This window comes from Plecotus auritus, assembly GCF_963455305.1.
Source record: "Plecotus auritus genome assembly, chromosome: 13".
NCBI classification, from domain to species: domain Eukaryota; kingdom Metazoa; phylum Chordata; class Mammalia; order Chiroptera; family Vespertilionidae; genus Plecotus; species Plecotus auritus.
This window is the reverse complement of record NC_137779.1, coordinates 14,170,799-14,195,473: the sequence shown is the minus strand read 5'-3', so window position 1 is coordinate 14,195,473 and position 24,675 is coordinate 14,170,799. Positions and strand designations below refer to the sequence as shown.

General features: G+C 51.7%; 2 protein-coding genes across 11 annotated transcripts; one reads left to right on the top strand and one right to left on the bottom strand.

Moving 5' to 3' along the window:
* Window positions 1-896: 896 nt before the first annotated feature.
* SLC2A11 (solute carrier family 2 member 11) lies at window positions 897-17,379 on the top strand. 5 transcript variants are annotated; one of them, XM_080650506.1, is made up of 14 exons: window positions 933-1,063; window positions 1,460-1,567; window positions 1,858-2,112; window positions 5,025-5,123; window positions 8,247-8,407; window positions 9,681-9,805; window positions 11,950-12,079; window positions 12,799-12,947; window positions 14,982-15,169; window positions 15,300-15,410; window positions 15,787-15,888; window positions 15,961-16,036; window positions 16,249-16,376; window positions 16,601-17,379. In XM_080650506.1, the coding sequence occupies exons 2-14, from the start codon at window positions 1,526-1,528 to the stop codon at window positions 16,799-16,801; spliced, it is 1,767 nt and encodes a 588-aa protein (XP_080506632.1). In that variant the 5' UTR covers window positions 933-1,063; window positions 1,460-1,525; the 3' UTR covers window positions 16,802-17,379. The 5 variants fall into 5 exon arrangements, with proteins under 5 accessions (XP_080506634.1, XP_080506632.1, XP_080506635.1 ...); XM_080650507.1 differs by having other exon boundaries at window positions 991-1,128; window positions 15,333-15,410; XM_080650505.1 differs by having other exon boundaries at window positions 991-1,128.
* SNRNP35 (small nuclear ribonucleoprotein U11/U12 subunit 35) lies at window positions 17,358-24,504 on the bottom strand. Of its 6 annotated transcripts, none has more exons than XM_080650512.1 (2): window positions 24,428-24,504; window positions 17,358-20,861 (listed from the first exon to the last, which is right to left on the bottom strand). In XM_080650512.1, exon 2 carries the CDS (start codon window positions 20,856-20,858, stop codon window positions 20,118-20,120), a length of 741 nt encoding a protein of 246 aa, XP_080506638.1. In that variant the 5' UTR covers window positions 20,859-20,861; window positions 24,428-24,504; the 3' UTR covers window positions 17,358-20,117. The 6 variants fall into 6 exon arrangements, 5 of the variants coding, with proteins under 5 accessions (XP_080506638.1, XP_080506641.1, XP_080506639.1 ...); XM_080650515.1 differs by having other exon boundaries at window positions 24,423-24,438; XM_080650513.1 differs by lacking the exon at window positions 24,428-24,504 and adding an exon at window positions 24,219-24,358.
* Between the last annotated feature and the right edge of the window lie 171 nt (window positions 24,505-24,675).

Below are 24,675 nucleotides of genomic sequence, written 5' to 3'. Positions count from 1 at the left end.
CAAACCAGCCAGGGCAATAGTTTTAATTTTAATGATAATAAATCTTCATAGGGAATCCATGTGGTTTATCCTTATTTATCCTGAAGTTATAAAGGTGTTCTTTATTTTCTTCTAAAATGTTTGAACTTTGCATTTTTACAGCAGATTTGTGTGTCCCTGGAATGATTTTCTTTTGTATGGGCTGAGGCAGAGATCCATTTTCATTCCCCCCAATATAGATAATCAATTGTCCCACTACCAGTTGTTAGCCCATTGTTTCTCCACTAATTTTAAAAAAAATACATTTGTATTGATTTTGGAGAGAGGGAGAGAGAACAACATCAATAATGAGAGAGAATCATTGACCAGCTGCCTCCTGCACTCCCTCCTGGGGATCAAACCTGAAACCCCAGGCATGTGACCTCCTGGTTCACAGGTTGACACTCAACCACTGAGCCAGCCCAGCCCGGCTCTCCACTACTTTTTGAGAAAGAACACACAGTAGTTGTTCTGAAACAATAAATCCACCTAAATATTCGCAACTGAAACCAACAATGTGTTAGTACAACATTATGAGCAAGTTGTGTTTACCCCAAGAATTCAAGGATAGTTTACCATTAGAAACTCTACTGATGTAATTGAGCTCATAAAGAAAACCCTCATGGTAAAATATTAGCACTGGCTAACTGCATGCTTTTTAAAATTCAGGGCAGCAAGATTCAAACAAAAACGAAGCATGAGCAATAGAGACGCTGCGGGATCCATTCGGGTGTATGTCCAGGGTATGTCCACCGCAGGCTTTGCTGACTTCCTAAGGTTACTGCACCGTCTCCGTTTCCATGACCACGAGGAGTATCTTGGGCAAGTCTGATTTCGGTTTGGCCTTGTTCCACGCTGGGCCCGAGAAAGAAAAGATTAATCCAGCCCAGCGAACCCTGTGGTTCCACACCTCGGAGCGCGTCGGGACGGAGGCCGGACCGGCCTCTCACGTAATAAATCTCCTGGCGGCAACCGGAGACGGGTTCTCCGCATTCAAAGTCGCCAGCTCTGCCAGGACGGACTGATGACAGTGCTCCAGAGACCGGTGGGTCTGCCTCGGGCCCTCCTAGGTCCTCCCTCCTCTGGGGAGAGCGGTGGAACCTGTACTGGGTGAGCGTGGGGATGTCTGTTTAGAATCAAGGGCTGGGCCCTCAGAGAGTGGCCCGGGGACAGGGCCTCCCGGGGAGAGGGGACTTAGGGACGCCTGATCAGGATAAAAGGGAGCCGGGCAGAGGGGCTGGGAGGGACGGCGGTGGAGGTCCGAGAGGGAGTGAGGCAGGAACCTCCCCGGAGGCCGCGGCGGGGGAGGAGGACGAGGAGCCAGGGCCGGATTTCGGGCGAGTCTGCAGCGCGGTGATCTGAGCCATCGGCTGCGACCAGCGGGGACGAATGCGGGGGCTTGGCCGGGGTACCTTGGACCAGAACCCCTTCCGGTCTGCAGAGCTGGGCTCGGCTGAGTAAGGAGGAGTGAGTGGCCTTTCAACCTCAGAGCTGCGCAAAGGGAGGGATGGAAGACGAACAGGAGCCACCCTTACAGCCTCGGACGCAGGTGACCTGCTGGCGGGACACCCCCTCCCCTTAAGACCCTGTGCCCCTGCGCGTGCACCTCGGCCGCGCGCTCCAGCAGCCTTAAACCGACCCTTTCAACACGCATTGCGCTTGCGCGTCCGCCTTGGCTTCGGTGATGATTTGCACTTCTCAAGGCCCCACTGCGCATGCGCCTCCGCCTGGCTCAGCGGCGCTCCTGGCTTCCCACTGGAATGGTTGCACAGCCCTCCCTCTACGCGCGTGCACTTCCTCCGCGCCGCGACCGCGCTTGCTCCCCTGCCCACCCCGCAGGCCGCTCTTCTCCTGAATGCGGGAGAAATGTGTACGTGCCCGATGCCCTCCTGCGATCTGGAAAGGTCGACATTCCAAAACCCGCCTGGCCCTGGCGTTCCAGATGAGGAATTGCAGCTCGGCGTGAACTGCACAGGCGTAGCCACTCTGGAAGGCTTGACGGAGACGTCAGATGTACAAAAACTATCCCGTGCTTGCTTGTACAGTGGAGTTAGGTGTGTGGGCTCAGAAGAGCATGCAGGTGTTCATGCGCAGGTATGGCCTGGGGGCTAGTGCAGGGTTGCATGTGGTCACACATCTGCAGGACCTGCGGACCCCAGCCGCCCAGGCTAGCATCCCTCGTGATGCCTGCGCTACCTTGTGTCCTCACGCAGGCCAGACACGCCCGGATTCTGGCTACCTCAGCCCCTTCTTTGACTGTTTCCCATCCTCACCTCTCTCCCCAACCTTCATCTCCTCCATCTCCTATAAAACCCTGTCTTGCCCTGCTTCACAGAGAGAATGGGGGCAGCCCACACCGCTCATCTCTGGGTTTCCCCCAACCTGCACTGATTTCCATGAGCTATCTGCATGGGGCTTCCCTTACCTCCTTTAAGTCTATGCAGATGTCACCTTCTCGGGGCATATCCTTGACCACCCTCTCCAAACACCCCCTCTCACCTTCTCTGCTTCCTGTCTCAGTCGCCCCAGCTGGCATACTATACACTTTCCTTGTTCATTTGTTACTGCCTGTCTCCCACACTGGAAAAAAAACTCTGAGGTCACAGATTTTGTCTCTTGTTCACTGCTATATTCCCAGCACCCAGAGCAGTAAGTTTATGGTCCATAATAGGGAGGCAAAAAATATTTGTTCACTGAATTAATAAGCACCATCATAGTTAGTGTCTGATTGCTTTTCACGACCAGTCATGGCAAACTTAAAGGCGAACACGGGACAAATAAACAAGGTTTAAGTTTATGTGGGCCGCAAAAAACAAAAGCTTCCATTTTCTTTTTTTTTTCTTTTTTAAAATATATTTTATTGATATTTTACAGAGAGGAAGGGAGAGGGATAGAGAGCTAGAAACATCGATGAGAGAGAAACATCGATCAGCTGCCTCCTGCACACCTCCCACTGGGGATGTGCCCGCAACCAAGGTACATGCCCTTGACCGGAATCGAACCTGGGACCCTTCAGTCCGCAGGCTGACGCTCTATCCACTGAGCCAAACCGGTTTCGGCAAAAGCTTCCATTTTCATAGAAACGTAGGTTTATTTCGATAGAGACATGCTGAATACAAAGGGCTGAGATAAATGAGTCATTGTTAACGTAAAATAATAGAACATTTTAATAAAAATTAATATTTTTTCTTGAACATTAACTTACCAGACATTGAATAACTGCCCAAATTAATAATCGTAATGCAAATAAACCTATTTTTCTTGTTCTCCGAAAGCGAAATATTTCCTGTTGCGCACACCAAACAAGTCAGTACAAGACTAATGACGTGGCAGTTGGCTGTTAAAATATTCGCTGCTAGTGTTAGTGGAGAGAAATGGTGCGCCTGCGCGTAAGGTGCGTAAGGGAAAGAATGCAACCCAAATCAGTCATTAGCGAACGTTGTAGTTCGTTATTAATAATTATGTATAACAGGATATTGTAAAATTTAAGTTACATTTTTATTAAAACGTTTCTTACATACCGTTATATTGGCTGGGCCGCAAAAATATTCGTTGTGGGCCGCATGCAGCCCGCGGGCTGCGAGTTTGACATGCCTGCTCTAGGCCAGTGGTTCTCAACCTTCCTAATGCCGTGACCCTTTAATGCAGTTCATGTTGTGGTGACTGACCCCCAACCATAAAATTATTTTCTTTTCTTTTTTTTTTAATATCTTTTATTGACTTTTTACAGAGAGGAAGGGAGAGGGAGAGAGAGTTAGAAACGTCAATGAGAGAGAAACACCAATCAGCTGTCTCCTGCACATCCCCTACTGGGGATGTGCCCGCAACCAAGGTACATGCCCTTGACCAGAATCGAACCTGGGACCCTTGAGTCCACAGGCAGATGATCTATCCACTGAGCAAAACCGGCCAGGGCCATAAAATTATTTTCATTGCTACTTCATAACTGTAATTTTGCTACTGTTATGAGTCGTAATGTAAATATCTGTGTTTTCCGATGGTCTTAGGCGACCCCTGTGAAAGGGTCGTTCGACCCCCCAAAGGGGTCGCGACCCACAGGTTGAGAACTGCTGCTCTAGGCAGTCTCCACCAACCATCTCAGTGGACTAAACCATTTCCTGCGGTCTTGGAGACCTGCCAGCATCTCCTGCCACATGGGCTCACTTGTCATCATCAGGCATTGTGTCTCTTGCAGCCCGTCTGGGGCTGTGATGTGACTACAGTGAGACGAAAGCCCTGGGTCCTCACCTGCCTTCCTCCTGTAGCTTCCAGCTTGGGAGGAAGTTACATAGGCCTTATAGGAGCTGTGGGCAGGCAGGGTGCCTGTCATGGATCTGTCTGCAGACCTGTGGCAAGATCTCTGGCAGAATCCTGCCCTCTAGAGCCACTCCCCGCCCCCCACCTCACCTCCCACCACTCCCTGCACAGTATCTCGCCAAATGGTGAATGTATGCTTGTCTCTTCCCTGGCTGTATCTGTCCTCAGCACAGTGCCTGGATGGGGCAGGCACTTGGAATTGGACTGATGAATGAATAAGTAGTCCTCGGGAAATTCTTCAGAAACTCTTTTAGCCAAATATCCTTCTGCCATGAAATGTCTACTTATTTAAAAAAATAATAATAAATTTGATTTGTAGCACTTTCAATTTGCAGACGAATTTGCCAAAACAAGAAAGGCAGTATGATTTCCTGGGAAAAGATCAATGAGTCGATTTTTATACAGTCAGCTACTTTGTGAATGCCTAGGAAGACAGCTGAGGGAAGCAGTTCGCGGTTATACCTTGGAGGAGTAGAGAGCTTTCAGCATACACTGAGGTTTCAGAGCAGAAGACTGGGTGGGGTTCTGCTCTCTGCCAGCCACGTGACCTAGGTAACTCCCCCTCTGTCCTCGGTTTCCTCGCATTGCCTGGTTCACACGCATTGCAGTGTTCTAATTGGCAGGTTCTGGTCCTGGGAGGGCGGTGGAGGCTGTTGCTACTCACTCCGTGTCCTCCCTTCTCTCCTTAGACTCAGGGCAGGGTCCTGCTCCAGACCATCTGTGCAGCTGGCATTGGTGGGACGTTTCAATTTGGCTATAACCTCTCCATCATCAATGCCCCAACCGTGGTATGTACCTTCTGTGCCTACGATCACCAGCTGAGTGGGTGCTGGGTGAGGGCTGACAGTTGTCCCCAGTGGTGTTCAGGCCAGCACCCACTTGGTGGCACTTTCTCCCACACTTCCGCCCCCACTGGGATGTCCCACAGGTACTTCGGGTTCAAATCCAGCTCTGCATCCTCCCCCTTCACCGGCACTCCTCCTGAATCCCTGACGACTCCACCGTCCACCCAGTGACCGGCGGTCAGCCTTTACTCTGACACGAGTCCTTCTTAACTACCTCTAGCATCCAGCCATTTCTCCCCATGTCTCTGCCAGGACCCCGGTTCAGACCCCATCTATCCTGTCTGGATTGCTGGCCCAGCCTCCTCACTGGCCTCCCTACCTTCAGCTTTTCCCCTTCTAGATCCTCTCCAGTTTGATCAAGCCCAGAACATTCTGTGTCTTCCTAGTGCCTATAGGAATAAAGACAGACGCAGCCACCTGAAACCCAAGGCCTCCTGGGATCAGAGCCTGTTCATGGCTCCCACCTTCATTGCCCAGCCCCACTACCAAGCAGGTTATGCAGCCTCCTGAATGCACACAGCCCTTCCTAGACCCTCCTTTTGCTGAGAAGCCCTCTCTCCCCAGCCCCTTGCAGAAGCCCCTCAGGAACCACCCAAATGCCATCACCTTCCTGATGCCTTCCCTCACCAAACCCCAAGCTGGACGTCTCCCCTCCCTCCTCCGCCCTTGGTGTGGCTGTCAGCACGCGGGCGGTGTGTTGGTTGTCTGGGGCTCATCTCTTCCTCCTACTGGCTTGCTCTCAGTGTTGGACCATCTGTGAATCCCCAGCAGCTGATGCTGGCCTGGCCCCTGTCGATGTTCATTTTGGGCCTATGGAAAGGATGAGTCGGTGAGCCCCAGTGATAGAAGCGGCCTCTAACTTGCTTAAGTAAGAAGGGCAAGTGTCCTGTCACTTCGCTGGGAAAGATGTGGGGCTATAAACCGTGTGTTGGAGAGGGGAGGAGAAGAGCTGCAGGAACCAAGCCCTAGGATGGAACTGGGGCTCTCCTGTCCCTGCCTGGCCTCATCCTCTACCCAGTGACAAGACAGCAGCTGTCACCAGACTCACTTTTAAAAAATATATATATATATTTTTATTGATTTCAGAGAGGAAGGGAGAGGGAGAGAGATATAGAAACATCAATGATGAGAGAGAATCATTAATTGGCTGCCTCCTGCACTCCCCCTACTGGGGATCAGGCCCGCAACCCGGGCATGTGCCCTGATCAGGAATCAAACTCTGGCCAGGAATTGAACCCTGACCTCCTAGTTCATAGGCCGATGCTCAACCATTGAGCTACACTGGCCAGGCCAGACTCACTTTTTATCAGCTGGGAATCCCCAAATAAAAGTCCTCCCTGGTAGCTCTCCACAGAGAGGCCTGGAAAGAGTGATTAACTGGCTTGGATCACATGCCCACCCCTAAACCAATCATGTGGTGAGGAGGGCAGAGCACTTCCTTTGGCTACATCTGGGTCAGGTGACCACCAATCCTATATAATAAACGGGTAATATGCAAATAGACCGAATGGCAGAACAACCAAACAACCAATCAAAGTGTAATGTGCTAATGATATGCTAAGGCTGTTCAACCTCTCGCTATGATGTGCACTGACTACGAGGGGGCAGACAGTCGACGGGTAGATTAGCTTGCTGCTGGGGTCCGGCTGATCTCGGGACTGAGTGAGATAGGCCAGACATGTCCTGGAGCCCTTCCATGGTCCCTCCCCGACCCGATCGTGCACCGGTGGGGTCCCTCAGCCTGGCCTGTGCCCTCTTGAAATCCGGGACCCCTTGTGGGATGTCGAAGAGCCAGTTTCAGCCAGATTCTGCAGGCCACTCCCCTTGGGAGGGCGCCAGACGTGGGGCTCATGGCTGGTGAGCGCTGCTGCAGCGCCAGCCTCTCCAGATCGGGACTGATTGGGTTCGAGCCCTCAGCAGGCACAGTGGGGCTGGGATGAGCAGCCAGGATGAATGGGAGCTGCAGGTAGAAGCTGCTGGCAGTGTGGACTGCAGGTTTCAGCCCGATCCCTGCAGGCCACCCAGAGGGACCCCACCCATGCACGAATTCGTGCACCGGGCCTCTAGTAGGGGCTATAACTGATAATGGAAGCGAACTCCTCCAAAGGAAGAAGTGGGTAGCAGAAGCCCGGGCTGGGAGTACATTCTGGGCAGAAACAATTCTAGCCGCAGCCTCTTAAAGAAAGGAAGAACTGCTGGCTTTAGGAAGGGAGGTCTGAACCAGCTGCATTTGTTTATTTGCTCACTCAACAAGGATGTGAGTGCCCACCAGTGCAGACTTACTTGTGGGCACTCTCAGGTCTTGTCTCCTGTGGGCCATCACTAACTGCCCCGTGCCATGGGACTTTCTTGGCCTCGGAGCCTCGGATCCTCCCCTACCTCAGTGAATGGTCACTCCTGAGGAGTTCCCGTCAAGGTTGGCTCTTCTGGGCAGGTCCTTCCTCCAGGGGGACCTAGTGGGAACCAGGCCCAACACTAAATCCAGTGCCCTCCTGACTTCCTCCCTCACATCTGGGTGGGAGGCCTAAGACCCACCAGACACCGACATTTCATCTCTACCCAAGGGAAGGGGGTCCCAAGCATAGTCATTCCTAACCACGTGGCCTCTGTTCAGTTTCCTGAGTGGCAGCTCTGGGGGTGGGGTTCTGGGGTGTCTGAACCACCTGGCAGCAGCCCTGACCTGTGGCTCAGGCGGTGGGCAGGTCATTTCCCCTCTTTAGGCCTAATTCCCAGTCTTACCAATGAACAGAGTCATGTGTTCTCACAGACGGCACTTGCCACAGTCGGGGTCCCAAGGAGACACGCAGCACACTCCAGAGAAGTCGAGTAGGTTTAGATACCACAAAGGATGGAGTGGGGCGTTGAGAGCACACAGGCCAGAGGGAGTGCAGTCCTAGCAATGCAGACTTAGTAGCACAGAAGGGGGGCCATGTGGTGCAGACCCCCTTGAAAGTGACGGTGACCTTTGGCCTCCTACTCTGTCTGTAGTTTCATTCTCCCTGTGGGGAGAAGGCCTAGCGTGTGCAGTCCCCTCCCTGGGAGGCTGACTGGCATCTCTGTTCACAGCACATTCAAGAATTCACCAATCAGACGTGGCAGGCACGGACTGGCCAGCCACTACCTGACCACCTGATCCTGATAATGTGGTCCCTCATCGTGTCTCTGTACCCCCTGGGGGGCCTCTTTGGAGCGCTGCTGGCAGGGCCCCTGGCCGTTATGCTGGGAAGGTAAGTGCTTCCTGTGTGCCCCCAGTGACCCTTACTGAGGGTCACCCCGGTCTGTCTGCAGGCCGAGGAATGTGGGAGAAGGGAGGTACCTGGCAGGCCCCAGCCTCCTACTCTGCCTGTAGTTTCACCATGAGAGTCACAGTTCCAAGCGGATTTGGCAGAGGGAGGAGTCTGCTGTGTGAGAGGGAGGACTCCCGTTTCTAGTTCCACATCTGCCAACAAAGGCCATTTGTAAACAACAGCCTCATTTCTCCCTTTGGGCCTCATTTCCCCCTTTGTAACCAATCTTCTCTTTCTTTTGTCTTAAAAATATATTTTTATTGATTTCAGAGAGGAAGGGAGAGGGAAAGAGAGAGAGAAACATCAATGATGAGAGAGAATCATTGATAGGCTGCCTCCTGCACGCCCCCTACTGGGGATCGAGCCCACAACCCAGGCATGTGCCCTTGACTGGAATCGAACCCGGGACCTTTCAATCTGCAGGCTGACACTCTATCCACTAAGCCAAACCAGCTAGGGCTAAATATATTTTTATTGATTTCAGAGAGGAAGGGAGAGGGAGAAAGAGATAGGAACATCAAGGGTGAGAGAGAAACATTGATCGGCTGCCTCCTGTACACCCCACACTGGGGATCGAGCCCACAACCCACGCATGTGCTCTGACCAGGAATAGAACTGTGACCTCCTGGTTCATAGGTCGATGCTCAACCACTGAGACACGCCAGTAGGGCTACCGGTCCCTTCTTTTTTTTTAAATATATTTTATTGATTTTTTTTTACAGAGAGGAAGAGAGAGGGATAGAGAGTTAGAAACATTGATGAGAGAGAAACATCAATCAGCTGCCTCCTGCACACCCCCTACTAGGGATGTGCCCGCAACCAAGGTACATGACCTTGACCAGAATCAAACCTGGGACCCTTCAGTCCACAGGCCGATGCTTTATCCACTGAGCCAAACCAGTCAGGGCCCGGTCCCTTCTTTTCACAAAGGATTTTGAGGAGAGGGGTGCTTAATCTGAGGGATAAAGCCATACACATAAATCTGTCATTTCAAGCTGTGGGACAGGCAGGAAGGAGAATGGTTTGGAGTGCGTTGGGGCATACCACGTGTGACCCAGGTACAATGGCTAGTGATCCTTTCCACATAGTCGCTTAGCACAGTTCACACACACACGGGTCTGATTAGGGCTGGCTGGGGTTGCAAAGAGGGGCCCCCAGGGATCGTCCCTCTGGACTGACCTGAGCCTCTCTTGCCTGGTCCCACTCCCCCAAGGAAGAAGTCCCTCCTGGTGAACAACGTCTTTGTGGTGGCCGCGGCGATCCTGTTTGGCTTCAGCCACAGAGCAGGCTCCTTTGAGATAATCATGCTGGGACGGCTGCTCGTGGGAGTCAGCGCAGGTATGGGGGAGGAGGGGCATCTCACCTGCTCTCCGTTCCTGCTCATTCATTTATTCTCTTCATTCATTAATTTATTCTGTTTATCCATGGATTTACTTTTCACTCATGCCTACCTTAATTTTGCAAAAATGATTAAGTATGGTTTATCTTAAAAGGATCATATAACTAGACATTGGGAGTGGATATAGGAAAATCAAAAAAGTTGTATAGGGATGTGAGGACAAACATTCCCAGACCTACACTAACAGGGGTCCTGTGTTTGAGTAACGCGCTAAGTAGACATGAGCTTCCTGGCAGCCAAGGTGTAAAGGCATCTAAGATGAGTTCTCTGATCTTCCAGACAGAGGCAGACTGGCCTGTTAGGGGCTCCTCAGTTTGGGGGGGCCTGTCATGTGAGGGAGCAGAATTTTGAGCACATCCATCTGGGCTCTTAGGGGTTCCCATCAGCAAATCCCCTCTTGACTCCCTACTATGTAAACGGCCAGGTGTAAATGTCTACATTAGGGATCTAGTCCAGTAAAACAAAGTATGTAAAAATGTAGTAGCTTAAAGCAGCCAACGCTTCTTGTCTGATGGTTCCTGTGGGTTGGGACCTGGGAGTATCTTAGCCCAGTGGTCGGCAAACTCATTAGTCAACAGAGCCAAATATCAACAGTACAACGATTGAAATTTCTTTTGAGAGCCAAATTTTTTAAACTTAAACTTCTTCTAACGCCACTTCTTCAAAATAGACTCGCCCAGGCCGTGGTATTTTGTGGAAGAGCCACACTCAAGGGGCCAAAGAGCCACATGTGGCTCGCGAGCCGTGGTTTGCCGACCACTGTCTTAGCTGGGTGGCTCTGGCTGGGCCCTCCTGAGGCTGGGATCACGCTGTCAGGCAGGGCTGCAGTCACTCAGGGTTTGACGAGGCTGGAGGATCTGCTTCCAAGATGACTGTTGGCAGGGGTTTCACACGTGGTGGCTGGTTTCCTCCAGCGTAAGTGATGAAAGAGAAAGATGAGTATGTGTGTGGATGTGTGTATGCTCAAGGAGGGAGTCTCAATTTAAAAAAATATACAGTATATTTTATTGACTTCAGAGAGGAAGGGAGAGGGAGAGAGAGAAAAACATCAATGATGAGAGAGAATCATTGATTGGCTGCCTCCTGCACGCCCCCTACTGGGGATTGAGCCTGCAGCCCCGGGCATGTGCCCTGACCGAGAATAGAACCATGACCTTCAGAGGTCGATGCTCAACCACTGAGTCATGCTGGCCGGGCTGTTTTTTATGTCCTAATCTCAGTAGTCATACCCGGTTGGTTTTGCCATGGTCTACTTGTGAGTCACTAGGAACAGCCCACACTCCAGGGAAAAGGATCTAGGTCAGACTTTGTCTGTGTGCCCCCAGGATGAGGACCCAGCACAAAGGCTAGGTCCCTACCTGTTTGGAGGGAGAGCAGGGCCCCTCTGAGGCTTTGGCCATCGACGCATCACCTTCTTCCCAGCTCCCTGCACCCAGTGCTCAGAGAGACGCAGGCCCTTGATGAGACCCAGTTCCTGATCCCTGGCCAGGGAGAGAGGGACCGGCACTCCCAGCAGGTGGATGATGCTCAAATACGGGCCTCCTAGCGTTTGGCAGCGGTCGCCATCTGGGGTGGGCAGGGGGAGTGCTGTCCAGTTCTGTTTCCCCGCTGGTTGCCTGAGTGCCCGGTGTCTCTGGAGAAGTCAGGACGAGGTGAGCGTGACAGCAGTAGTGGCCAGTGACAGTGTGGCTGTGAGAGCCGGGCAGCGGGTGGGCATCAGATGCTGCCCTTCCCTTCTCCCGCCGCCCGCTCAGCCCCCTGGGAGCCCTTTACATTCCTCCCAGTGACGGGGTCTAGAGAGATTCGATGACCAGAGTGGGACTGTGGCGGGGGCACAGGATGGGGCTGATCTGAGAAAGACTTCTTTCTATCATCAGAGGTCCTGGGGGCGGGGGTGGGGGGGAACTGGGGTCCTGCTGGCCCTACAGCAGGTGAGGGGGGGTGGCCTCTAAGCGTACGGGGTGAGGGAGCAGCTCTATGCCAGGATCCAGTAGATGAGGTGCCAGGAGGTGGGGAGGCAGGCCCGGGCATTGCGGGGAGGGGGTCCAGCCTGCGGTCTGACTGTCTGCGTGCACACGGCCAGGTGTGAGCATGAGCATCCAGCCCATGTACCTGGGGGAGAGTGCCCCCAAGGAGTTCCGAGGAGCCGTGGCCATGACCTCAGCCATCTTCACTGCCCTGGGGATCGTGATGGGACAAGTGGTGGGACTCAGGTAAGTGCCCCCCATGTGCCAGTAAAAGCCCTTCTTTGCCTAGACTTCTCCCCACCTATGATGTAGATTAGGCTGACATACTCCCTCACCTCTGGTTGGATCACATGCCTACCCCTAGACCAATCATGTGGTGAGGCTACATCTGGGTCAGGTGACCACCAATCCTATATAATAATCCTATATAATAAAAGGGTAATATGCAAATAGACCGAACGGCAGAACAACCGAATAACCAAAGTGTAATATGCTAATTTGTATTGCGAAGAGAATACAAAGGAAGTGAAACCTGTCCACTTCCATCTGCCGGTACACAAAATGGGCCTCAGTGAGCCACCCTTCAGTGTGAATCACACCTCTCATCCTCTCCAGGTCAGGAAGCAGAAAGCAGGTCTTGACAGACAAGAGGGGGGAGGTTTGGGCTTTTGAAGGGGAGCTTGTCTTGGTCATTCCAGAAAAGAGAGGAGAAGGCAGAGCCTGGCGTCCTGGGAAAGGAGTTGTTAGGGAGAAGGTGGGGCCACGGCCCTGCCCGGGCTGGGGTCCTCACCTGGTGGGAGGGGGCTTGGTGTCCAGGCCCAGAGCTGGTTAGGAAGAAGCACAGAGCCATGCAGACCCTCTGCCCTCAAAGGGCAGGCAGGCAAGTTGGGGGGTGGGGAGCAGGTGGATATGGGGCAGGGCTCTGGCAAGGAGGTGTCTGGCTGGCCTCTCCTCTGCCTCTCCAGGGAGCTCCTGGGTGGCCGGCAGGCCTGGCCCCTGCTGCTGGCCAGCTGCCTGGTGCCTGGGGTGCTGCAGCTGGCCTCCCTGCCCCTGCTCCCCGAGAGCCCGCGCTACCTCCTCATTGACCGTGGCGACACTGAGGCCTGCCTGGCAGGTGAGTCCCTGACCCCAGGTCCCTAGGCCACTCTCGACCAATGGGCACATCTGCCCAGAGCATGTGGGTCCCCTTTCTCAGGGAAAGGTTGTCCCTCTCTTTGTGCCATCTGTCAATCCCTTCAAACCCCAGGGCGGTGCAGAGACAGCTCCCACACACATGCAGGATGAAATACCATGTAGGACTTCACTGGCCCAAGGCCAGCGGGGTGCTGACGGTCTTACTCATTAGCTATGGCCACAGTCATGATGCCCCAGGAATGATCCCCACATCTTTGGCTTAAAACACAATCACTTACCCCAACCAGGTGGCTCAGTTGGTTGAAGCATCGTCCCGTACACCAAAAAGGTTGCAGGTTCGATTCGATTCTGGTCAGGGAGGCAACCGATCAATGCTTCTCTCTCTCTCTCTCTCTCTCCCCCTCTCTGTCCCCCTTCCTCTCTCTCTAAAAATTAATAAACATATCCTCGGGTAAGGATTGAAAACAACAACAATCATTTACTTTACTTTCTACTCATTGACTCACTGGGCTGGCTGCACAGCTCTGGTGTCAGAGGCAGCTGAGGATTGGCCAGTCCAGGCTGGTCTGGGCTGGAGTAGTTCAGCTCTGCTGCACATGCCTCTCTCTCTGTGTGTCTCTGTCTCTCTTTCTCTCTTTAAAAATGTGTTTATATTGCCCTAATTGGTTTGGCTCAGTGGATAGAGCGTCGGTCTGTGGACTGAAGGGTCCCAGGTTCGATTCCGGTCAAGGACATGTACCTTGGTTGCAGGCACATCCCCAGTAGGAGGTGTGCAGGAGGCAGCTGGTGGATGTTTCTGACTCTCTATCCCTCTCCCTTCCTCTCTGTAAAAAAATAAATAATAAAAAAATAATAAAAATAATAAATAAAAATGTGTTTATAGCCCTCGCTGGTTTGGCTCAGTGGATAGAGTGTGAACCTGTGGACTGAAGGGTCCTGGGTTTGATTCCGGTTAAGGGCACATGCCTGGATTGCCAGCTTGATCCCCAGTAAGGGGCGTGCAGGAGGCAGCCGATCGATAATTCTCTCTCATCATTGATGTTTCTATCTATCTTCCCCTCTCCCCTCCTCTCTGAAATCAATAAAAATATACTTAAAAAAAAAAAAAAGAAAGAGGTTTGTTTTTGTTTTTTATTAAACTAACCTAGCAAGTTTGGAATAAGTTAAATTTAATTACAATTTGTTCCCTCTGAAGGTCTTTTTGTGCTCATGTATTTTTTTTTTTTTTCAATCCTCACCTGAGGATATTTTTCCATTGATTTTTAGAGAGAGTGGAAGAGAGAGGGAAAGACAGAGAGAAACATCGATGTGAGAGAAACACATGTATTGGTTGCCTCCTGCATGAGCCCCAACCAGGGCCTGGGCGGGGAAGGAGCCTGCAACCGAGGTATGTGCTTGCATTTGTCTGTTCTTGGAACCAATCCCATACGTCACAGGTCTTAGTTATGGTGGCACCCACTCCTTGTACCAGTTTATTGGTCGGTTTTCTATTTCTGCCTAACAATCGCTGCATCTCAGTGGCCAACAACAGAAGCAGCTGCATAGCTGGAGCCTCTGTGAGTTCTCTGGGGTTGGCTGATCTGGGCTGGCTCTGGCTGGTGGCTCTGCCCCTTTCAGTCCCTCATGCAGGTCTACTGGGCATCGGCTGATCTGTGCGGTACCAGCTGGGCCATCTCGGCTCCTTCTGGGACCCTTGGGCTAGCCTAGCGAGTTTTTAGAATGATGGCGAAATAGAAATGAGCCGGGTCCCTGAAGGCGTGGGCTGGAACAGGGCCATGCCCTCCCTACAGACTCGTCCAGTCGCTGCGTTTTGTTGGACGGATCCACTGAATCCCCAGGTTCTACAGTCCTTCCTGGTCCACGAGGCTGTGAACTGACAGGGCCAGGAAGGTCATCCCAGCTGACCATCGGGGCCCAGAGAGAGGGGGGGGGGATTTGGGGAGAGGAAGCTCATTGTAGGGGACCAAAGAGAGGACAGGGGGAAGAGAGCACAGCACCCCCTCTTCTGCCCCAGCGCTGCAGCGGCTGCGTGGCACTGCGGACCTGGCGTCCGAGCTGGCGGAGCTGGAGGAGGAGCGTGCGGCCTGTCAGGGCCTGCGAGCATGGCGCCCCTGGGAGCTGTTCCAGGACCGCACCCTGCGGAGGCAGGTGGTGAGCCTCGTGGTCCTGGGCAGCGCCATGGAGCTCTGCGGGAACGACTCGGTGAGATCCCCCCGCCCCTGTCCCTGCCCCCGCCCCCCCTCCCTCCGGACTGTGTGTGGCAGGACCCTGGGAGCCACGGGAGGCTGCAGGGAGCCAGTGCCCCAGAGCCGACCCCGTGCCCGCCTCCCAGATGTACGCCTATGCTTCCTCCGTGTTCCGGGAGGCGGGAGTCCCCCAGGAGAAGGTCCAGTATGCCATCATCGGGACCGGGTGCTGCGAGCTGCTCACAGCATGTATCAGTGTGAGTCTGGCTCTGGGCTGGCCTCCCCCAGCCCTGTGGAAGAGGGGGGGTCGGGGGTGCTGACACCCTGAGGGCTTCAGTCCTCTTCTTGAAGCCATTTCCCACTCCAGGTCACTCTGTTAAAATACGGGGAGTTAGCCAGCATTTATTGAGCACCTACTATTTGCTGGGCACTCAAACCACTATTTTGAGATGAGGGAACTCAGTGAAGTTGGGTGGCTGTTGGGAAATTAATTTCTTAATCAACTGAAGCAATAAACTGCTTCCTACCCCACCATCCGCTTCCTCATGAGGCCTCTCCCCACTGCTCACCCCAACCCAAGGGGACCATGGCCCGGGGTCCCAGGCCAGTTCCTGAGGCCCCTTTCCTTTGCAGTGTATGGTCATTGAGAGGGTAGGCCGGCGCGTGTTGCTCATAGGGGGATACTGCCTGATGACCTGCTGGGGGAGCATCTTCACCATGGCCCTGTGCCTGCAGGTAGCTGGCGGGGATGAGGAGGGGGGCTGGGGTGCCAGCCGACCCCCACCTCACCCCAGCCCCCTCCTGCAGAGCTCCTTCCCCTGGATGCCCTACCTGGCCATGTCCTGCATCTTTGCCTTCATCCTCAGCTTTGGCATCGGCCCCGGTGAGTGGGCTCAAGGGGCTCTGGGCTTTGGGACTTGCTGAAGGGACGTGGGTACCTGGGTGAAAGATGGGTGGATGTGAATGCAATATCACCCGCATGCCCCACCCCCACCTGTACCGAAGCTTCTGGAAGAACACCAAGGGGTCCCCACTGCCATATCTGGGGACTTTCCCTGGCTGGCAGCCCCCTGTCCCCCCTCCCCCTCCTTTCAGCTGGAGTGACAGGGATCCTGGCCACGGAGCTGTTTGACCAGATGGCCCGGCCTGCTGCCTACATGGTCTGCGGAGCGCTCATGTGGACCATGCTCTTCCTGGTTGGGCTGGGGTTCCCCTTCATCATGGTAGGCCTGCCCCTCCCCCCAGGGGGAGCTGCCTTAGGTTTTGTCCCTGTCCGTCCGCATGAGAACCCCAGTGGGAGGCCTCCACCCAAGCAGACGGAGACTAAAGGGGATGGGGCTTTTCTAAGCAAAGAAAGACAAGTCCCTCTTTCAGACCTGTCATGGGGCCTTGCATCTGGGGGCCGAATAGAGCCACACTGCGTCTCAGGGTCTCTTTTAACCTCTAGGAGGGATTGTCCAACTTCCTCTATGTGCCTTTCCTCGTTGTCTGTGTCTGTGGGGCCATCTACACTGGCTTCTTCCTTCCTGAGACCAAAGGCAAGACCTTCCTGGAGATCTCCGAAGAACTGCACAGACTCAACTTCCCCAGGCGGAGCCAGGGCCCCACGTGGAGGGGCCCTAAGGTCACCCAGTCCACAGAGCTGTAGCCCCACGGTGGTGGCTGGGGCCCCGATCTAGCTTCCGCTCGACCCTTTGCTTCCTCTCCATTTACTAGCTCCTGTATTTGTTCATTTAATGAATGATTATTAAATGAGCACCTACTGTGCGCAGGAACGGTGCCAGGTGCCTAGCAATAGTGGTGAGCCAGAGGGATGGGATCCTGGGCCTCCTGGTGTTACCCACCTAGAGGCCGTTAACAAACAGGAAACCAATAAAAACATAACTACAAACTCAGGGAAATGCAGTGGAAGAAAAATACAGGCTGTGAAAGGTGTGCATAGCCCGGGGGGTGGAGGTGCAGGTGGGGCTGACCTAGTTTGAGGGGCATGCATGGTCAGAAAAGAATTTTCTGAGGAATTGATTTTTTTTTTAAATGAACTTTATTGGCTCTGGCTGGGAAGCTCAGTTGGTTCAAGTGTCGTCCTGATATGCCAAAGTTGTGGGTTCGATCCCCGGTCAGGGCACATACAAGAATCAACCAATGAATGCATAAATAAGTGGAAGAACAAATTGATGTTTCTCTCTCTAAAACTCAATAAAAAATAAAATTAAAATCAACTTTATTGAGGTATAATTTGCATACAATAAAATGTATCCACATTAAGTATACATTTGATGAGTTTTGACAGATTTATCCACCCATGAAACCATCAAACCACTACAATCAAGGTAGAACATTCACATCACCCCAAAATCTCCCTTTGCAATCAATAACCCACCCCTTCTCAGCCCCAAGCAACCACTGACCTGTTTTCTGTCACTATAGCCCAGATTGGCCTTTTCTATATTGAATTTGACATAAATCCATGCTGTATGTATGCATTGCTCCAGATAAAGTCTTAAAAATTCATGCAGGTTGTTGCATGTATTAATATATACTCCTTTGTATTCCTGAGTAGTATTCCACTGTATGGATATAACACAATTTGCTTATCCATTTACCTGCTGGTGGACATTTGAGCTGTTTCTGATTCGTGGCCACCCTGAATAAAACTGCTGTGAACATTCCTGCACAGGCTGTTGTGTAGACAACGTTTTCATTTCTTTTGGGTAAATTGCCGAGTCTAATAATGAAGGTTGCCCGGCCAGAGTGACTCAGTAGGTTGACTGTTGTCCTGTGCACTGAAAAGTTGCTGGTTCAATTCCCAGTCGGGGCACATACCTGGGTTTCAGGTTCAATCACTGGTTGGGGCATATTCAAAAGGCAACCGATCAATGTTCTCTCTCTCTCTCTCACCGCCTCCCCTCCCTTCCTTCCTCTCTATAAGCATGTTCTTGGGTGAGGATTAAAAAACATACACACACAAAATAATGAAGGTTTGTTTAGCTGTAGAAAAAACTTTTTCAATGTGATTATACTGTTGGACATTCCCACTGGCAATGTGTGAGAATTCCAGATGTTCCAAATCCTTATCAGCACTTGGTACTGGTAATCTTTTTAATTGAGTCATTCTAGTGAACGCATAACGGTGTCTCATTGTGGTTTAATTGAGGTATTTCCCTGATGACTCACAACGTTGAGCATCTTTTCATCTGTTCAGTATGGCCATTCATCTACCTTCTCTTATGAAGAATCTGTTCAAATATTTTGTCTATTTTTTAAGATTTCATTTTTAGAGCAGTTTTAAGTTCACAGCAAATTTGAAAGGTAGAGATTTCCCATATGCCTCCTGCATGCCCCCCCCCCCCCACAGTACCTCCCCCATTATCAACATCTCCCACCAGAAGGGGACAATTGTTACAATCAATGAACCTGCATAGCACTGTCACCCAAAGTCTATAATGCACATCAGGGTTCACTTTTGGGGTTGTAGAGTCGATGGGTTTGGACAAATGTCTAATTCTAGGTACCCACCATAAGGTGCCATACAGAGTGGTTTCACTGCCCTAAAAATCCCGTGTTCTGCCTGTGGTGGGGGGTTGGAGGGAGGGTGCCAGCCTCAGAGCTGGTTATTGCGAGACAGGGAGTCTGGGCTAGGCCCCTGGGGGAATGGTATGTCCTGTGAGCGAGGAGCTCCCTCCCCCGCTTGGCCCTCTTTTGGGTCTCCACCTGGGCAAACCTCCTGACCCAGAGCTGGTTAGGAAGAGGCATAGGACATGCAGCGCCTCTGCCCTCAGGGGGACAGGGAGGCAGGGGCAGGGCTTTTGCCAGGAGGCATCTGGCCCAGTGTCTCCTGTCTCCCCAGGTAGCTTCTGGGTGGCCCACAGGCCTGGCCCCTACTTCTGGCCGGCCGCCTGTGCCTGGCTGCTCCAGCCGGCCTCTGCTCTTCCTCCTCAAGAGCCTAGGAGACCTCCTCATTGTCGGTGGAGACCCCAGGGCTTGCCTGGAAGACACCTTCAGGTATGGCGGGGTGGGGGGCACCAGCGGGGGTGATGACCCCACCCAGGTCTTCTTCCACTATGACTAGAGGGGGGTGGGGTGTTATTGCTTGTCTCTGCTGAGACTTTTACCACATTCAGTGCAAAGGACGAAGGGACTGGGGCCAGGGGCCAGGGGCCAGGGGCCAGGGGCTGCTGGGTTGTTTTGGCAGGAAGGAGTGATGTGGTTAGCATTAAGTCTCTGGAAATTTTCCCCAGATTCACTTTTCTAGCCCATTTTTATTTCAATTCAGCAACTCCTTGTACTACAGACATAAGGATGGAAAAGATACAACATATTCTGACCAGATCCGGGTTCCCAGGAGTCACAGGTCAATACAAATGATTTGGGGCCATCACCTCTTTTGCCAGGCCCTCAAAATGGTCATTTCTAATGGGTGGGAGAAAATAAAATTCTCGAAACCAATCCCCTATGGCCAAACGAAAGACTGGTGGCTCCTTGCACACACCCTTCGGTACGGAGGCTGGCGGGTACAAAGTTGTTTCTCAAGCTCATTAAATAACGTGCCCTCAGAACTCTAAGATGAAGAAGAGAAATTCATGACATCATTGTGTTCAGCTTAAACCTGGGTTCACATTAGAAAGGAAACTTGCCCAAACCACCTATCATCAGTAAGTTTGTTTGTTCTTAAATATTTTTTAATTGATTTTTTAGAGGGAAGGGAGTGAGAGAGAAAGAGAAACAGAAACATCGATGTGAGAGCAAAACATCGATCACCCCGGGCATGTGGCCTGACCAGGATTCGAACCAGCACCTTTCAGTGCACGGGACGACGCCCAACTGACTGCGCCACCTGAGTCAGAGCATCATCAGGGAGCTTTATTTGGCACTGGTTACCTTTGTATAAAGGCAATGCAGACCTCTCTGTGCTTTTACTTCTGTTCTACCTTCTTTTGGGCTCTGCTGGCGGTGGTGCTGAGCCTCTACTTACTTCTGTCCCTCCGCTCTCTCCCCTTGGCCCTGTCATCTCTGAAATCCCTCTCTCTCTCCCAGTCATTTCCAGGCCACGCCCTGGCTGGCTCTCTTTCCTGCCGCCTCTTCTCCCTGCCCCGGTCATGGTCTCGCTCCCTTGTCCTCGACTCCCAGTATCTCTCTCGGGATCGGGATCGCTCCCTCTTTTCCCTTTTTCCCTCTCTATACTGATCGCTTTTAATAACGGGCAAATTAATGGGTTTTCGGAAAGGCCGATCCCGCCCCCCAAATCTCAGTTGCCCAGATTCCTTTTTCCCCCCAAGCCCTCCTCCAAGCCGCCGAGGGATCCACCCCTTGAGAGTCCTTTCCAGTTCGTAGTCCACAAATATCTCATGCTGGTCGATGACCAGGCCGTCAGCGTCCCGGTAGGCTTTGAGCAGGGAACGCTCCTCTTTGTACTCGATGAAAGCATAGCCCTTGGAAAAGCCCGTGACCAAGTCCCTCACCAGCCGAAGCCGCCGGATGTCCCCGTAGCGGGAAAATACTTCCTTCAACTTCTCCTCTTTGGTCTGCAAGTTTAGCCTTGCCACGAACAGGGTGAGGAGGGGGTCCCCCGTGACGCCTTTGTTGGGGGTGTACTGCGCCAGCATTGCCCTCCAGACTGCGCGGTCGTGGGGGTCCTCATCTGTGCCGTCGATGCTGCCAGCTTTAAGGGGGTCATACTCCTTGGCGATGGGCATCCAATCGTTCATGTTCTAGGAAGGACCACAGCAAGCATTTATGTAGCACCTACTGTGCGCTACTCATTTGATCCTTACAACAACCCCATGCAGCAGACACCATCACCCCTTCTTTAATAGGGAAGGGAGTGGATTCCCAGAGGCTGAGGCCTCCCAGCTAGAAAGTGGGGGAGACAGCATCAGAGCCAGGCAGTGGGGCTCTGAGATGCTCTCCCCCACACTCCCCCACCGCCCCTCCCAGGAGGAGGCAGAGGGCAACCTCACCTGATTTGAGATATGTATTATCCTCCAGCTTAACCACCACAGGGAACTTACTAACTCCAGGAACTAACTGTAATGTAGAGAATGAATCAAAATCGAGGATCAAAAGCCAGGTTCACCTTTTAGAGGCTTTAAAATGGTCAGGAAAACCAGCCTGGGAACCTCTACAGAAATGTCATTTTTAAAAACTTGACTACCAAGGCCCTGGCCAGTGTGGCTCAGTTGGTTGAGCATCAAAACATGCACTGAGCCGAAACCGGTTTGGCTCAGTGGATAGAGCGTCGGCCTGCGGACTGAAGGGTCCCAGGTTCGATTCCAGTCAAGGGCACGTACCTTGGTTGTGGGCACATCCCCAGTGGGAGGTGTGCAGGAGGCAGCTGATCGATGTTTCTCTCTCATCGATGTTTCTAACTCTCTATCCCTCTCTCTTCCTCTCTGTAAAAAATCAATAAAATATATTTAAAAAAAACAAAAAACAAACATGCACTGAGAGGTCACTGGTTCAATTTGCCCGTCAGGGGTGCAGGAGGCAGCTGCTAGATGTTTTTTCTCTCACTTGGATGTTTCTCCCTCTCTCTTCTTCTCTCTCTAAAATCAATAAAAACATTTTTTAAAAAACTTTTTTTAACTCTACTACCAAGAATTCCAAACATACCAATGTAGAGCATAGCATAACTTTCCACAAATTCCTTGCCTGGCTTCCACTATGACCAACATGGGGCCGGTCTTGTTTGCTCTATGCTTCCACTCACATCACCACTCCCCGATGATTCTGAAGCAAATTCTAGACATTTACATCACTCATCTGTAAACATTTCATCTGCGTCACTACAGATAAGGGCTTCTTTCAAAAGCCAAACTACAAGGGAAAACGGTGCTTGGAATGCAGCGCTTCGCATCTGTCGGTGCGCAGATAGCAAAGCTAAAACAACAGTCACCCAGCGGTGGGCTCTTCGGGTCAAAGGAATAGGAGATTTCTTCCCAGTTCCCTAGCTGATAGATAACCTGCTTATGCCTTGGAGCACAAGAGCTGGTTGCTATGATCATTTTAGTCCAGCAAGCACACTGAAATTGTCATTCACCCCAATACATGACTATTGTTTTTGAAAAATGGGTGGGAAAATGCAAGTATGACACGTGATCATCAATTCATGTGAACCTGCCGGAATAATACAGCGCTTGCCAACGTTTCAGACACTGCTGATAACCATGTGACCACCTCTGTAAGTCTTTAGAGCCAATGCTGAAATATATACTTAAAATCCAGGGCTCTTTGCTAACAGCACCTTCCCGGTGTCATACTTGTTAAAATGATACGTATAATGTTCCCCTCCTTCTCACATTTCCCTCCAGAATCTTTTTGCTTTTCTTCTTCTTCAGTTCATGGATTATGTCGGAAGAGAGATTGTTTGGCAGGTACACTGTGGAATTTTCCCCCAATAAAAAGCCAAACACCCTCAGAATAAAATCCAAAGTCACCAGACTCAAGCCCCCTGACCCTCGCCTAGCCTATCACCATATTCCACTGCAAAACCTATTCTACCCAGGATTGCACCTCGTGCCTTGAATGTGCCCGAGTTCCCCAGCCCATGACTCTCTCAGCGCAATTTCCTCTGCTGGGAATATTCTCTTCCTTTCCGCCTCCCACATCTCCGCTGCGGACATTCTACTGCCCATTCCAAGTCCAGCTCCCAGCCTCCACCCCATGAAGCAAATTTGCCTCTCCCACAGCTCACCTAGCTCCTCGGTCAGACCCATCACTTTTTTGCCCCCAACGCACAGTAAACACTTTTCAGTCTAAGGTGTGCCTCACTTCATCTCCATCTTAGGACCCTTCCCGTTTATATGCTGGGGAACTGAACCAACTGCAATCATAATTCACTGAACTTCTTTTGGTCCAAATCAGATGAGAAGGACCACTTCATTGAGGACTGAGAGGCAGGACGTGACGCTGTCACTGCTTTGTAAAAGGAGGGCTTGTATATCTGTCATCATTAACAAGCCACTTTGGAGGCGGCACCTCTGGAATCCTCATCCTAAAAGGCTGGTAAACAGTGGAGCTCCGGAAGGAGCACCGGACACAGGTGAGACGATTTCATCTGGGCCCGGGCTCGGCCTCTGAGGCACTTCATCTCTGTTCCCTCTGGTGGCTGCAGTTTCTCCACATGTTAAGAAGAAGAAAAAGGGGGGGGCAATGGTAAGATATGTACACATATAATACCTTAATAAAAATTTGGAAAAAAAAAAAAAGAAGAAGAAAAAGGCCGAAACCGGTTTGGCTCAGTGGATAGAGCGTCAGCCTGCGGACTGAAAGGTCCCAGGTTCGATTCCGGTCAAGGGCATGTACCTTGGTTGTGGGCACATCCCCAGTGGGGGGTGTGCAGGAGGCACCTGATCGATGTTTCTCTCTCATCGATGTTTCTAGCTCTCTATCCCTCTCCCTTCCTGTGAAAAATCAATAAAATATATTTTTTAAAAAAAGAAGAAGAAAAAGGATACCACTATGTTGTTTGAATCTCTGCTCTACTATTCTCTACATCAATTCTACTGGCCCCCAAATTCTAGAGTCTAACCTCCACCACAAGGTTGCAGGGGAAAAAACAAAGACCATTATAACTATGGTTAACTTGTACCCTCAGGAGTTTTAGATTCGTCATTACTTCATAAATGGGGATAGGATGTGAGAGATGAATGGTGTCATGTGGAGGTGGGTGGGAAGTGAAAAAAGAGCACGAGACTGGGAATCAGGAACACCCAGGTTTAAGACCTCGTCCTATGCTGGGCAAAGTGTAAATCATCTATAAAATGTAGCTAAACGCCACGTTACCGGCGAAGATTAGATATCTCTGAAACTGCTTTACAATGATAAATTATTATACAAATAAAGTTATTATTAAGCAATCAAAGCTCTTCTGTCCTCACTGAGTCTAAAAGCACATTCCCGCGCTTCCCACCCAGGTGGACTTAAGGCGGGACCCGCAGTCCTGCGGAGCATGCGCAGTGGAGCCGAGCATGCGCAGTGGCACGCTGACGCTAAGGCAGAAGTGTCCCTGGAAAGGCCTGTACCCCTCAAACCCCGAAGCGCCTCCGCCTTGGCCGTCGGCTCCTCACCTTCCGGGTGGACGTCGAGAGGAAAGGGCAATCTTTCCAACCCAGCTATCGCCCCAGCTCCTCTAGACACAACTCCGAAAGATCTCCCCCTTTGCCAGGTTCCAACATGGCGGCCCTCACGCGCGCGGACAGGCCGTCCAGTCGGAATTAACTAAGTCCTTCCCGCCAGGTGGGCGCCGCTCCCGCCACGCCGCTCCCACACACCTCACCTAGGCTCGGGCTCTCTCTTCCACGGACACCGGCGACGGGTTCCTAAGGATGGAAGATCCTTGGTGCCGAGTCCGACCGGACCTTTATATTGGCAACAGCAGATTCGTCACGGGCGCCGTTTCCGCTTTTGCTTTTGTTAGAACAAAAAAAAAAATGTAATCCCTTGTGTTGAGCATCGAAGGCGTATTATTTAGGAGCAAAATGAAATTTCTAATATTTTTTTTTCCACGAAGACAAGACCTGTTCA

Excerpts from the sequence above, each read along its gene's own strand:
- SNRNP35 (XM_080650512.1), bottom strand. The coding sequence starts at position 20,858 with ATGAACGATTGGATGCCCATCGCCAAGGAGTATGACCCCCTTAAAGCT.
- SLC2A11 (XM_080650506.1), top strand. The coding sequence starts at position 1,526 with ATGGAAGACGAACAGGAGCCACCCTTACAGCCTCGGACGCAG. Across the intron at positions 5,124-8,246 it reads TCATCAATGCCCCAACCGTG|CACATTCAAGAATTCACCAA; the intron begins GTATGTACCTTC and ends CTCTGTTCACAG. Across the intron at positions 12,948-14,981 it reads CACTGAGGCCTGCCTGGCAG|CGCTGCAGCGGCTGCGTGGC; the intron begins GTGAGTCCCTGA and ends CTTCTGCCCCAG.